Source organism: Sapajus apella, unplaced genomic scaffold (genome assembly GCF_009761245.1).
Source record: "Sapajus apella isolate SASKATOON/1434 unplaced genomic scaffold, GSC_monkey_1.0 scaffold8, whole genome shotgun sequence".
Lineage (NCBI taxonomy): Eukaryota > Metazoa > Chordata > Mammalia > Primates > Cebidae > Sapajus > Sapajus apella.
In genome coordinates, this window is record NW_022436948.1 from 6,688,810 (window position 1) to 6,704,514 (window position 15,705).

The window sequence follows — 15,705 nt, forward strand, 5'->3', positions numbered from 1 at the left end:
GCAGGCGGATCACCTGAGGTCAGGAATTCGAGACCAGCCTGGCCAACATGGTGAAACGCTGTCTCTACTAAAAATACAAAAATTAGCCAGGCACGGTGGCACACTCCTGTAATCCCAACTACTAACAAGGCTGAGGCAGAAGAATCACTTAAACCCAGGAGGCAGAGGTTGCAGTGAGCCAAGACTGTACCGCTGCACTCCAGCCTGGGTGACAAGAAATAAACTCCATCTCAAAAAAAGAAAGAAAGAAAGAAAGTTACCTTACTTGGAAATAGGATCTTTGCAAAGCCATACCGGATTAGAGAGGGCCCTATTCCCATGACTGCTGTCCTTATGAGAAGGCCATAATCAGCTACCTGTCATGGCAGGCGCCTATAATCCCAGCTACTTGGGAGGCTGAGGCAGGGAAATCGCTTGAACCCAGGAGGCGGAGGTTGCAGTGAGCCAAGATCATGCCACTGCACTCCAGCCTGGGTGAGACAGCCAGACTCCGTGTCAAAAGATAGAAAAAAGAAAAGAAAAAGTAACCTAAAGAACTAAAGAACCAGCAGTTCCGTGCAGCAAGAGAATAGGTTAGCTAAGATTCCTACACCTGGCTCCAGCAGTCTGAAGCAGCATGGCACTGACACATTCCCTCTGCTTCACACAGCTCTTGTTTCCTCATCTGCAAAATAACCTAGATGGCTTAGATGACCTCTAAGTTAATTTTCAGTTCTCATCTTCTAAAGTCCTTTTTCAAAAATATTTCTTTCCAGCAACTTGATTTATGAAGTATGATCTATAAACTCTAAGAAAACGTGATCTTATGGTGAAATGAATTATCAAATGTATAAAACAAAATTGTTATAACCAACAGTTTTCAAACTGATTACATAAAGTTACATAAATATATCTTGTGTCTATAGTAAGACTTTATTTCTGCAAATCAGTTTTCTAAAAGTGAAAACTTGCTGGGCTCGGTGGCTCACAACTACAGTCCCAGCACTTTGGGAAGCCAAGGCAGGAAGATCGCTTAAGGCCAGGAGTTCCAGAGCGGCCTAGGAAACATAGGGAGACCCTATCACTACAAAGGTTTAAAAATTAGCTGGGCGCAGCATTGCACTCCTGCAGTCCCAGCTACTCGGAAGTCTGAGGTGAAAGGATCACTTAAGCCCAGGAGAAAGAGCCTGCAGTGATCCATGAACACACCACTACACTCCAGCCTGGGCGGCAGAGAAAATTTACCGTATTCCTGTACAGATGCATGTGTGTGCACACTGCAAGGCTGAACACAATTTCTCACTAAATGTATGTTTTGTTTGAACACGTGACCTCAATTCTTCAAAATAAAAGAACGAACCTGAAATAATCCCTAAAACTTCTGAATCATCATGATATTGTTTCTGTCCTTTTCTAAATCTTAAATATTGATTATTCATAATGGATTAGCTAATGGATGGCAGAAATAGATCATGACCTGACAGTTGTGAACAATTTCAAATCCTGACTCAAAATTAATCTGCTTTAGACAATTTCTAACAAACACACACACAGCAGGATTTTTAAGAGAACCACACACTCACCCCGCAGTACTGCTCCTCATTGAAGATCTGGGGAGGCAGAGGAATCCCATTCTGAGGTTTTTTCTCTCCAGGAACATTCTCTCTCATCCACTTCCTATTGTCTTCATCTCCAGCAATATCTAATTCCTTAAAGTCGATTTTATTCGCTTCCAAAAAACCCACTACTTCTTGCTGTTTCTTCCTAATCTGGTCCAGAGTAGAGAAATATTATTAGGCTGTTTATGAAAAAAATTTTGCTTACATTTACAGAAATTAAATCCTTCCTCTAGTTATACTATACAACACAAATAATTGTGTTAAGTATTCAAACAAGGAAAATAATAGAATCACACCTCTTTGTTGTAAAGGATCAACAAAATGACTATTTAAATTCTAAAATTTTAGTATCATCGATGTTTAACTTACTATATAATCAGGCTGGGTGCCACGGCTCACACTTGTAATCACAGCAGTTTGGGAGGCCAAGGCAGGCGGATCACTTGAGGTCAGGGGTTCGACACCAGTCTGGCCAACACAGTGAAACCTTGTCTTACTAAAAGTACAAAAATAGTACAAAATTAGCCAAGCATGGTGGCACACGCCTGTAATCCCAGCTACTCGAGAGGCTGAGGCAAAAGAATCTCTTGAGTCCAGGAGGTGGAGGTTGCAGTGAGCCAAGATTGTGCCACTGCACTTCAGCCTGGGCAACAGAGTGAGATTCCATCTCAAAAATATATATATAAATAAATAAATAATTGTATAATCAACTGTTTAAATTTCGGCTTTACAAGATTTCATAGGAGTCCTAGGCAATGAACTGCAACCAAGCTTAATATATAAACAAACTAAAAACCTAACTAAAAAGTTGCCACTGTAACCAGAGCTGAGTTCCAGTCAATGACAGCAGACAGACTTCAGCCAATAACAGGCAGCCAACTGTTCAAATCACCTTCAAATAAGGCAAATATTGAGTTATAACCCTACCCAGCTGTCTGTATCTCACTTCCCTTTTCTGAATGTCATTTCCTCTTCTCTGGCTATAAATATAACCTGCACGTGTGGTGGGGCAGAACTCTGTGAACCATTTTTTGGTCTGGACTGCTGCCAGATTCTATAATCACAAAAGCCAATTAAGATCTACAAAACTAAATGAGTTGTAATGTTGTCTTTTAACATGACCTAACTGGAATAGAGAAACTCTCGTATCTTTTATTTGCAGTCTTCAAAATACTTTTAATTATTCACAAAGCTTCAATGGCCAAAACATAAATACGAATTAGGAAGATATGTGATTGAGAAAAGTGAAAGAAGAGAAAAAAGAGGCCAGGCAATGTGGCTCAGGCCCATCATCCCAGCACTTTGGGAGGCTGAGACAGGATTGCCTGAGCCCAGGAGTTTGAGGTTACAGTGTGCTGACCATGCCACTGCACTCCAGCTTGGGTGGCGAAGCAGGATTCTGTCTCTTGAAAATAAAATGAAAATTTTGTTTTAAAAAGAGGAGAAAAAAGATAATCTACTATGAAATTCAAACATCAAATATACCCACACTAAAATGCATTTCATTCTGTTATAAAAATAAGAGTGTTAGTGACATTGAGCTAAAAGTAGCTTTAGAAATATTACAGGAGATTAAAAGGCTCACATAGAGATGACTGGAGGGTAAGGGCACAGGCAAGGGCTAGAAAAAGCTGGGAGACATTTCTCCCAGCACGTAAAAAAGCCACACAGTGAAACAACCCTTTTCTCCCACAGATTTCTCCTTTCCTACTCACACCTGGCTCCTGAGAGTCCAGTGCAGCCACACCTAAGGGAACATGGTTGAAGGTCCTTTCTCTACCTGCGGAAGGTGTAATGACGGTGTAAGGGGTAATGACCGTATCTGCCAGTAGCCATTTCTTACCAACGTGGCCAACTCTCGAGCTTAGAACCTTTTCCCCATAAACAATTACCATTTTCTCTCTTCAAAGAATTCACTCCTGAAAATGTGTGATGCCATCTTTTATAAACACTGGCAAATAAGTTACAGCAGACTCTGTGGACCCCATTTTAATAACCACAAGGAGAAACTTACAGAAAGCACAATCAGGCCAGGTACGTGGCTCAAACCTGTAATCCCAGCACTTTGGGAGGCTGAAAGTGAAAGAATCACTTGAGCCCAGAAGTGCAAGACTAGCCTGGCAAACAAATTTTTGTAGAGATGGGGCCTCTACAAAAAATTTAAAAATTAGACAGGAGTGGTGGTGCATGCCTGTAGCCCAACTACTCAAGAGGCTGAGTTAGGAGAATCACTTGAGCCTGGGAGGTGGAGGCTGCAATGAGCTATGATCATACCACTGCACTCCAGCCTTGGCAATAGAGCAAGTCAGAAAGAAAAAGAAAAACAGAAAAAAAAAAAAAAAGGAAGGAAGGAAGGAAGAAGGAAGGGAGGGAGAGAGGGAGGAATGAGAGACGAGAGGAGGGAAAGGAAGGGAAGGAAGGAAAAGAAAGGTAGGGTAATCAATCAAATAATCAAGTCATTTATTAACTCTCTACATTGCACAGGACATTGTGCCAAGTCCTTCATGTGAATAGATCCTTACACTGCTTGTATGGGTGGAAAAAAATTTACAGAACTAATTGGTACAATACAGATACAGAATACACTCAGGATGATGAGGCAAAAGTATGGCCATTTGTTAAGAGTAAGATTAAAGCTTGGCCAGGTGCAGTGGCTCAGCCCTGTAATCCCAGAACTTTGGGGGCTGATGTGGACAGATCATCTGAGGAGTCTGAGACTAGCCTGGTCAACATGGGGAAACGCCACCTCTACTAAAAATATAAAAATGAGCCAGGCGTGGTGGCACGGGCCTGTAATCCCAGCTACTCGGGAGGCTGAGGCAGGGGGATCACTTGAACCTGGGAGGTGGAGGTTGCAGTGAGCCTAGATCATGCCACTGCACTCCAGCTTGTGTGACAGAATGAGACTCCATCTCAAAAAAATAAAAAAAAATATTTAAAAAAAAAACAGTAATATTTAAGCCAGGCGCAGTGGCTCATACCTGTAATCCTAACACTTTTGGAGGCTGAGGCAGGTGGATCATCTGAGGTCAGGAGTTCGAGACCAGCCTGGCCAACATGGTGAAACTCCGTCTCTACTAAAATACAAAAATTAGCTGGGCATGGTGATATACGCTTATAGTCCCAGCTACTCGGGAAGCTGAGGCAGGAGAATCGCTTGAACCTGGGAGGCGAAGGTTGCGGTGAGCCGAGATCATGCCACTTGACTCCAGCCTGGCAACAGAGTAAAACTCTGTCTCAAAAAAGTAAATAAAAATTAAAATAATTAATAAATAAAAATAATAAAACTTTAAATATTTTCTTTGACATGAAAATACCTAATATCTGAATTTTTTTAAAGTCTTCTGAATACCATATTATCTCATATGAAAACAACTCATTAAAAATGTTTTACAGAGCACAAGGGCCCCTTGTCATTTTCATGTGCCTTGTTTATAAGGAGTACACTTTGAGGATTTCAAACAAATGCTGTAAAAAGCACATGGCTGTCTCAAATCTAATATCACCTGGATGTAAACCCTCTTTTAACTAAACTCAACTCCTTTCTTAGAAATATGTAAACCAAAATATCTATTTTATTCACTTTTGCCAAATTTAATGACTCATGTATAGGGTGTTAGGATGTTTCTGTGAGGTTGTTTTTTGTGTGTTTTTTGGGGTTTTTTTGAGACAGGGTCTCCCTCTGTTGCCCAGGCTGGAGCGCAGTGGCAGGATCTTTGGCTCACTACAGCCTCAACCTCCCCAGGGTCAAGTGATCCTCCCACCTCAGCCTCCCAAGTAGCTGGGACTACAGACATACACCACCATGTCTGGCTAATTTTTGGTATTTTTTGTTAGAAACGGAGTTTCACTATGTTGCCCAGGCTGGTCTCAAAATCCTGGGCTTAAGTGATCCGCCTGCCTCGGCTTCCTAAAGTGCTGAGATTATAGGTGTGAGCCACGGTGCCCAGGTGGGTGTTTCATAATATAAGGAAAGGTAAGACAAATCTGGATACTTAAGCCCTAAAACGAAATGACCTCCAAGACCAAATTATATAATTATATAATATATAACAATCTTATACATAAGTGTTATAACTATATAATACATAATAGCCTTATATGTCTATAACTATATAATATATAATAATCTCATATATTTATATATAACTATATAGCATATAATCTCATATATAAGATTTATATATAACTATATAATAATCTTATATATAAAAAATTTATATATAACTAATGATCTTATATATAAGATTTATATATACAACTATATAATATATAATAATCTTATATACAAGATTTATATATAACTATATTATATATAATAATCACATATAACATTAATATACAAATAATATATAATAATCTTACATATAAGATTTATATATAACTATATATGATTTTCATATAATTTATATAATATAACACATATGTTATATAAGATTTATATATAATTTGATCTTGATAGTGATTTGATTATATATGGTATATACAGTATACATAATATAAATATCAAGTAATTTTTAATTTTTTTAATTTTATATTCACTACGTGTTAATTTTTAAAACAAAATTAATATAATAAATCTGTATTATAAAATGTTATGTAAATAAGTATACAAATCACATATAAACATATAAATGGTAATCACACATTTAACTTTAATTAACATTTATACCATGAATATAAAAAACATAATGGAACTAAAAACATTAGATCAATAAATGAAAGGCTCTGTTTGCTACAATACAACACTTACTGAATCTGTAAGACCCAGGCCAACAAACATATTTCAGTTTGGGGCAAGCATGGACAAATAAATATAGATACACAGAAAGGTGTGGAATGGTGGAATTTTTCTTAAACTTCTGGCACATATGGACTCTAGCAATTCCCCAGGTTCTTACCTATGAGAACAAAAGGAGGAGGTGCCCACTCCCTGCCAAGGTGCTTCCTCCCACCTGGCCTCCACATGGAAACTGCTCCAAACTCCACCAGCTTCACAGCTGAATTTTCAGTATTACAAAATCCTATCAGACCTGATGACAGGTTGTTGGACTAAATCATTTTAATTAATCACATTCTCTATACATATTTTCCAACCTGTCCATAACCATTCTTGCCATTTTATAAAACACTTATTCCCTTAGGTATTTTCAGAGATCACTTTGCTGTTTCAAAGGGTAGAGATGCCTTCATTTTAGGCAGTTTTACTTTTAATTAGCTATTCAGAAGGCAACTCCTTTACAGTCCAAACCCCTGTCTGCTCTTTCCCCAAAGCCTTCTAAGATATCCTCTTGGGAGGCAGGTGGCCCAGATCCATGCCACCTCACCAACATTATTTCCATTCTATCAACCATGCCTCAGGACTTGACGTGGGATGGGAAAAGGGTTATATGGTATTCCACAATTTTGGAATCAATGAAAAACATTTCCAAAAGTCTTGACTTACGTTTCTTCTATCAGAAAGGCAAAAAGAGATGGAGACAATGGGAGGCGAAGACCGTGCTGATGATTGGGCCTCACAAGACAAGCAATTGCATCCAGGTCCACTGTGGGACTGTTGGATGCATGGCATTCTGTTAAGTGCTGTTTCTCAGCCCTCATCCCCAAAAAAAGAGAAAAGGAAGAGGAAAAATGAAAACCATTTATCCCCTGTACTCCCCCAAACACCAGTCATTTAAACAGGGCCCAGTGCATCACTCATCAGGCTATTCAGGGCACTTGAGTTCTGCCTGAACTGGGAGTCTCCAGAAAAGGGTTTTAGGATCAAGGCTAGAGGAGGGAAGAGAGGAGTGAGCATGTGAGCTCACCTGGTCAGCACTGTCATCTTGTTGCACCTCAATGCCCTCACTCTAGCATGGGGCCCCTCTCCTCCAAAGTCCTCCCCCTTGGGAGGTCCCTGATCAAGGAGCCCCTCTGAGTCTGCAAAGTACAGCTCCTCACAATGCCTGTTGAGCTGACCCCCAGGAACACAGCATCAGCTCTCAGAAGAGTCCTTCCCTTTATGGCCCAGAGGGAGGCATGTGCACAGCATCCCATCAGTTCTCATCACGGACACACTCCTACTCTTCGCCTCTCCCCCTCTGCCCCTTCTCCACCCTCCAGGGTGCCATGGCCCATGCTGGCCCCCAGGCTGCACTGTCTGTCCTGGGTAGTGGATCTACAAGATCTGGGGGTACTTGGGGTGTGTGTCATTGTTTGGGGCCTTTGGGACCTCAGCGATGAGTCAGAGAGCTCTGTTTCCCTATCCTATTACATTTACTTATAAGAAAGTATTGTTCTCTGTCCTAAAGTCACCCAGACACTGTTAGCTACTAGACTGTGTCGGAGTGATGTGACAGCAGTGCCTCTTAATGCCACTCACTTAGCACCTCTCATTTATTGTCTTGTACAGTTAGGGGACTTTCCAACTAAGATCACTGTACTATAGTATAAAGCATGCTGGATTTGAGTCACAGACAACCTGTGTTTCTGTCCTAGCTTAGAAGGCTGCTGTCTGAGCAAGGGCTCTAATCTCCAATTTCCTCGTCTGCAAACCGAATGTAACAATGCCTTCCTCATGGGTTTTGGTGGGAACTGAAGAAGATGATGTATGGAAAAGCATTTTGTGACATGAACTGAAAACCTGCACTGTCAGGCACCACACAGCACACCACCATCCCCGTACATTGTCACACAGGTCATCCACGTAGGTATTTAGATGGCTATTTTATAACAATGCTGAGGCTCCAATAAATTAATGAATTTTCCAAGACTCAGACTGATCTAATTCAAGGGTAATATTTTTCCTGTGATATTGACATTGTCAGTCATGATGGAGAAAGGACTGAGAAACCCAAGAGCCACCATGAGGGTCTGTCCTTAAAGACTGGTTCCAGGGACTGTGCATCTTGGAGACAGCAGGGACTGTCCCCTCTCCCTTTGTCCCCTGTGCCCCACTGTGGCCTTCTGGAAGGGAGGGGAGTCCTAGAAGAAGTCACACACCCTCTCCTGCTCCCCAGGGTCTCTTAACCCAAATCCATCCAGAACGTGGGTAAAATGTGCCACAGCTCTTTAGAGTCAGCTATTAAAATCAAGACATAATACACAGCTACGTGTATTTAATCCCACATAAGGAGATTACAATTTGCTTTTCCTTTCTCATTTATTTCATTCATCCAGCAGAAGTCAGAATGCTCTTACTGATGAGGTATCAGGCAAGAATCCATTTTTTAAATGTAGAGGCTGAAAAAATAAGTAGGAAAGGCTTGGCAGACCGACTGTCACATAGTAGCATGGACACAAGAAGCCACTCTGGGGTTTTCCTGCCAAGAAGCTTTTGAGTGAAATTCCCCTACCCATGAAAAATCATTAGCACTGATACCATAGGGATAATTCTCATTTTAAGGCTAAGGCAGAAATTCTCCCATTTATGTGGTTCTGGAAAATTCTTCTTACATATCATAGACCCTGATCTACTAAATAATATTAGCTAATAATTATAGTAATAATTATAACTGAAATCCTAATTAATATTCATTAATAGTAACTAATAACAATTATAGTAGCAATTAATATTAACTAATAGTGGCCAGTAAGTATAAATAACATTCACTAATCATTGGAACATTTCTTGAGTGCTGATAAGCACTCGACACCATGTGGGGCACCCGAGCACGTCATTCCATCAGTCCTCATGACAACCCTATGAAGTAGGCACTATTCTTATCCTCATTTTACAGACAAGGAAATTGAGGCTTAACAAGGTGAAATAACTCTCCCAAGGTCACACAGTTACAAGCATCATTGAAACATTTGCTTAGGGAACCAAAATTAACCTGGCTTTTCCAAGACCCTGGGATGAACGTTGCCTCTCCAGGTCATCTGAAGCTAACTAAATTATGGACCCAAACTTCAAGAACACAGGACATCAAATAAACCTGAAAAATACATTCAAATATTCATTGTCCCTGAAGAATACATAGACCAGGCCTATACACTGTACAGAGGGTTGGCAGGTAAGACGTAAAGTTTTCAGCCATGAGCACCAACAATATATTTAAAGCCCACCAAAGCCATATCCGCCCTCTGCAAAAAAAATATTTTTTATCCAAATAGTCAAAAAATGTACTCCTTCCAGATCAACTGAAGGTTTCAGCAGTCATCAACAGCCACAAAAGATTTTGCAGAGTTTCACATTTGGATTTTGTCCTCATCTTTTTCAGTTAACTTGTTCTGGAGATCAGTAAAATAATCGCTGACCAGTTGTGCTTAGCAGAAAGGACGGCCAAGCTATTTTCTTGTGTTCTTCTCACCCTTTCTGGAAATCTCATGAACTTTCGGGGCTGGGAGTGGTGGCACTCAGCGGCTGTCATTGGGGCTGTTACCCCAGCCAAAGGCTTACTCTGGGTATCGTCTCTGGCTGCTGAAATCTGAACTGAAACCTGAGATCCCCCAGAAACTAGATATAAAAGGAAACAGCCGCTTTGCTGGTCTCTAACTCTTGGGATTAATAAAACTTTTTTCTCTCCACAGCCTTCCTAATTTCTGCTAAAATGCTGGTCAAAATATTAGTCCCAGACAGACAGACACTACAGGTTCAAGCCTACAATCAAAGTCTGATCCATTTCCAAGAAGAAATGTGTCACTTCATCACCCCTATTTCTTAGGGCAGGTCTAGCCTGTACAGAATGAAGGCCAGAATTGAAGAGGTGGATGGTCATAAGAAAATTAGACAAAGCACTATTATGGAGGTCAGCTTTTAGGTCCTATTTTGGGGCCGTCTGAATGCCTGGAGTGTTTATAACTGTGGCCTTAGAGACGCCTGCTCTGGTCACTGTGACATCACTTTCCTCAAACAATATATTACACATGCTAACTTCACACTTTCGGTATGATTACATCATTACACGGCATATACAAGTGATTACACCCCAGAGTCATTTTAGCAATCTGGTTCATCATCCGCTCCAAATAGTGTTACATAAAGTGTCATTTATTTGCAATTTTAAATTAGTTTAAGCCTTGTAGAATGAATGGCAGAAACACACATTAAAAAGTCCCTGATTCTATAATATTCACACAAATCACATATTAAAAACTCTAGCGTCAAGCACACCTCCTTCCTCGAATCCCTTTTCACACCCAACCATCCAGATTACACCTTTTCCATGCTTTTTCAACACTATGAAATCAAATGCAGAAAGCAAAGGGTGCACATACTAATTGCAGAGCCACAGCTGACTACACGCGAAAAAGAAAATGAAGGCCAACACTGGCCATACTTCCAACCCTGAGTTATTCAGAAAAGAGTATAGGAAGAAAGAGTCCACCAGACACCTACCGCTATGGACCCAGAAGATGTAGCAACAAACACTTTGATAACCATTTCGACAGTTGGAAAGAGGACTCCCCCCAACACACCCCTGTTAGGGAATGCGCCGCTAGACAAATCCTGACAGTGACACGGGCGAGCAAGTGCCAGGTCCGGGCTGGCGGCAGCCCAGGGCTCCACTGAGCTCCTGCCCTCCCACTCCAACTTAAGAGGCTCTGTGTCTCCAAGGAACAGGAGAGGCATCTTGGGCTTCCCCCTCCATTGGCCCAGGAATATTTTGGGATCTGTCAGGAAAATATTTGATTGGTTGATAAAAGCAGCCACTGGACCCTTTCCCTATCACTTTAAATGCCGGACCACAGTCCCTAAAAGGCCAGGCTGTGCTGTGCACCAATCAGAGACCTCTGCAGAGATGCCTTGGAGCAAAGGGAGGTGGGGCCCCCAGTAACAGAGCAGCAGGAGGCGAAAGAAGCGAGGGAGGAGCTCTTGGGAGCTGGAAAAGCCCAGAAAATACCACCTCAGTCCAGGAGGAGGCTAGATTTACAGGGCTTTTGGCAAATGAATAAATTGGAAGTGTCAGAACAGCCCCAGAGGCCTTTAAGTAAGCAACAACTTGTTTTTCTTTCTTTTCCTGGCAGGTTAAAACAATTTTTTAAGTAAACTGTCATACAATAGAAATCCCTTTAGGAGTGGCATATTTACAGTGTTCTCTCTTTCCCACCTGTTTCTCCTAAAGAACAGAAACTGACCAACCATGGGCCATCTAAGGTTTCACTGACATCTAGGGAGGCAGGGAATGATCCGCTGGCTTGTCAATACTCATGACTGCAACAAGCGAATTGTCTCACTATTTTATTTACTTGTCACTGACCTCAAGTTTATTAACTATTTTAAAGTCCTTGGAAAACAACTAAATGATCTGTTTATAATAGGCTCTTTGTTCACATAGGTACTTTGTGTTTATATACATATATATGTATATATATTCGTGTTTATACATTGTAATGTTTATATAGGTACTTTGAATTGTGTTAGAGGAGGGCCAGGGGCGGTGTCTCATGCCTGTAATCCCAGTACTTTGGGAGGTCAAGGCAGGAGGATTGCTTGAGCCCAGAAGTTCGAGACCAATCTGGGCAATATAGTGAGGTGCGACTTCACCAACCACAACTACCAAAACAGCCAGATGCGGTGGCAGGAGCCTGTATCTGTATTTCCAGCTACCTGGAAGGCTGAGATGGAAAGATCGCTTGAGCCCTTTAGCCAGGAGTTTGAGGCTGCAGTGAGCTATGATCCCGCCCACTGCACTCCAGCCTGGGTGACAGCAAGACCCCATCTCCAAAACAAAACAAAACCAACCAACCAAAAAAATACAATTAAAGGAATACAAAATCTAGCAAAGATGCCCAAACGCTAGCTACCCAAATTCTTCTGATAGGTTTCAAAATCAAGATCAAGGCATTAGGGACAAAGGACTAGTTTTTCAAGAAGTACTTGGGGGATCTTCACCTTCTTGGGCATGTTTCCCACCCCCTGAGGTAGGTGCCTGCAATGAAAAAGGAAACCCCAGTCCCTAGAATATCCCAGTTCCCAGAATATAGTTTAAATGCCTCTACATCACAACGAATAATTGAGATGACTACCAAAAGTTAACTTTTGGCTTCAACATGCAAAGTTAGCTGCTCCAAAAATAAGGTCCTTGCTGAAGATGATTAATGGTTTCCCAAATTTAAGTGAGTAGAATTATACATTTTAAAGTACACCAAGGATTACAGATCAGTTTAATTTTTACTCTTTTCTGTATTTTCAAAATTTCTACAGTACGTGCTATTTTTCCATACAGACAATTATATACTGTCACACCTTAAAGTCTGCCACATGAGCACACTACATTCCTCCAAATATTCTTGAAGAAAGTGGGGGCATATTTGCAAATGACTTTCTAAGTTAGTAACATAAACTGTAGCTGGATTCTCATGAACTCTAGAGAATATGCGTCCCTTGATCAATCATATTACGTGAAAACTGCCCTCAATAATGACACCTCCTCCATCTGCAAACCCTGGGAAGAAATTAATTTCCTACTGAAATAACAGCTAAACAATGTGTAGGTTTTGTCCATGTGCCATATCTGCTCTAGGTTCTTTGCATAAACCCGCCCCCGTAACCTGTACAAGAACCCTAAAACTATGTTCCATTATTCTCCCTACTCACCATGAGGACACAGGACTAGTTAGTGATGACAGTAACAGGAAATGGTGTATCCAAGACTTGAGCCCCACTCATTCCTCTCCACACAAGAGAAGCTCCTGATATGCTACCCTCAAATTCCTAGTCCTCCCTTTTTTCACTAGGAATTTTTTTAAGCTTATTCTTTCCAAAATGAGCCTAAAAATGCACAAATTAAAAATCTGAAAACTCCAGCTAAAAGATTCCTTCTAATGTATTATACTAATGACACTAATGCGCTTCAACATAATTAACATGAATATCGAACATTCCAAATGCATCTTAAAATAAATCTCAATCAACCCCTGACTTATAAAGAAGCTGGATAATTTCAGAAAGAAGCTGGATAATTTAGTGAAGATGCAGGCAGCCAACTATCCAACATCTCCCGTGCTTGCTGTTTACGTCTGTTCACAGAGATCAGGAGATCCACGGAGGAAGGAAAGGATACTTTATTTTTAGAGGGAGATACAACATGCAGACTGGGGAATGTGGCTTACAGGAAAAACCAAAAATGCACTCACTGCAGAAGGGTGGAGGGAGCTGGCATCTGTGTATTACAGAGTCAGCCTTACATACATATTGAGCAGGGTTGCAGGGTATCTATTAATATTTATGAGGAAATTCAGGCATGTGTACAGTGGATAAACATATATGTATCATACATTCCATGTTCACTTTGGGGTGGAGTTCTAGTATTAAAATGAGCTGGAATCAACTCTATTGTGAACTATAGGGCACAAAGACATTTTATGCGCAATTTCTATAAGCTGGTGGACATTGGCTTGAAGTCTGCAGTTGTTTATCAATAAAGAATGTTTGTAAGACCGGTCCTGGCTGGGCACAGTGGCTCACACCTGTAATCCCAGTACTCTGGGAGGCCAATGTGGGCGGATCATGAGGTCAAGAGATCAAGACCATCCTGGTCAACATGGGGAAACCCCGTCTCTACTAAAAATACAAAAAGTAGCCGAGCATGGTGGCACACGCCTGTAGTCCCAGCTACTCAGGAGGCTAAGGCAGGAGAATCACTTGAAGCCAGAAAGTGGAGGTTGCAGTGAGCTGAGATTGTGCCACTGCACTCTAGCCTGGTGACAGAGCAAGACTCCATCTCAAAAAACAAAAAAAAAAAGGCCAGTCCTTTGTCCAGTCGGAGTTGTAGTAGGACCACAAGGCACTGCTGTGGTGGAGGGAAAGAGGGAGGGAATGTTTCCGTTGGCTAGGATCAGGCAGTCTAGCGGGGTCAATTGGAAACTTTTTAGCTGAAATTGTGTTGGTAATGCTTTTTTGAAGCTGGTTTCTGCTTAATAGCAGTTAATAACACAAAAATATGTAACTAGCCCCTCATCTTGCTGGCTGTGACATTCTGTTTTTGGTGTATCTCATTTTAGGAATCAGGAGTTCATTTTGTCCATCTGTTGGAGTACATTTTAACAAGCCAAATAACATCACTTTTTGATTTGACTAATTTTGATTTAAGGACATGAGATACAGGCTACAAACCTCATCGAGACCCCCAGATGATCTTATGATAAATGATACCAGATTATATGTTTTGATTTATATAACTTTACAAATAACCTAAAATGACAAATAAAGACCTGTGTTTATTATGTAGAATGATGGGAATGATTACCACAATAGCTGTAGTGGGTTGAATATTGTTCCCCAAAATTCATGTTCACCCAAACTTTAGCATGTAACCTGAGGGTCTTTACAGATATAATCTGTAGGATCTTTAGAGATGTAATCAGTTGCAGGGGTGGGGGAGTCTTGTGATTAAATCATTCTGGATTTAGGGTGGGCCCTAAGTCCAATGACTGGTTCTCCTTATGAGAAGAGAAGATAGGGAAACACAGAGAATAACGCCCTGTGAAGATGGAAGCAGAAACTGGAGTGGTGCAGCCACAAGCCAAGGAATAGCAGGAGCCACCAGAAGCCGGAAGAGTCCAAGGATTCTCCCAAGGAGCCTTCAGAGGAAACACAGAATTTCAGACAACTTGGTTTCATGCTTCTGACCTCCAGAAATGTGAGAGGATCATGTTCTATTGTTCTAAGCTCCCAAGTTCTGGTAACCTGTTACAGCATCCCTAGGAACTTAAGAACCTAATACAGAGGGATAAAGGCTATGTTTATTATGAAGCATGATGGAGATGACCACCAGAATAACCAAAGGCCATGGCTCTTCTCCTTCCATTGTATACACAGAAAAGAACACCCCTTCAAAAGCAAACGTAAAGACTGGGCACAGTGGCTCATGCCTGAAATCCCAACACTTTGGGAGGCCGAGGCGGGCGGATCACTTGAGGTCAGCAGTTCAAGACAAGCCTGACCAACACGGTGAAACCCCGTCTCTACTCAAAATACAAAAAGAATTGCCGGGCGTGGTGGCTCAAGCCTGTAATCCCAGCACTTTGGGAGGCCGAGGCGGGTGGATCACGAGGTCAAGAGATCGAAACCATCCTGGTCAACATGGTGAAACCCCGTCTCTACTAAAACTACAAAAAATTAGCTGGGCATGGTGGTGCGTGCCTGTAATCCCAGCTACTCAGGAGGCTGAGGCAGGAGAAT

At 41.3% G+C, this 15,705-nt stretch overlaps 1 protein-coding gene across 2 annotated transcripts in view; it reads right to left on the reverse strand.

Annotated features, from left to right (window-relative positions):
- Window positions 1–11,239, reverse strand: part of LOC116550806 (SH3 domain-binding glutamic acid-rich protein) — a 65,771-nt gene extending 54,532 nt beyond the window's left edge. For both annotated transcript variants that reach the window (XM_032276859.1, XM_032276858.1), the window contains exons 1-2: window positions 10,918–11,239; window positions 1,563–1,748 (exon numbers count right to left, since the gene is read on the reverse strand). In XM_032276859.1, the coding sequence (XP_032132750.1) occupies window positions 1,563–1,748; window positions 10,918–11,151 (420 nt within the window). In that variant the 5' untranslated portion in view covers window positions 11,152–11,239. The remainder of the gene's footprint in view (window positions 1–1,562; window positions 1,749–10,917) is intronic.
- Window positions 11,240–15,705: the final 4,466 nt, after the last annotated feature.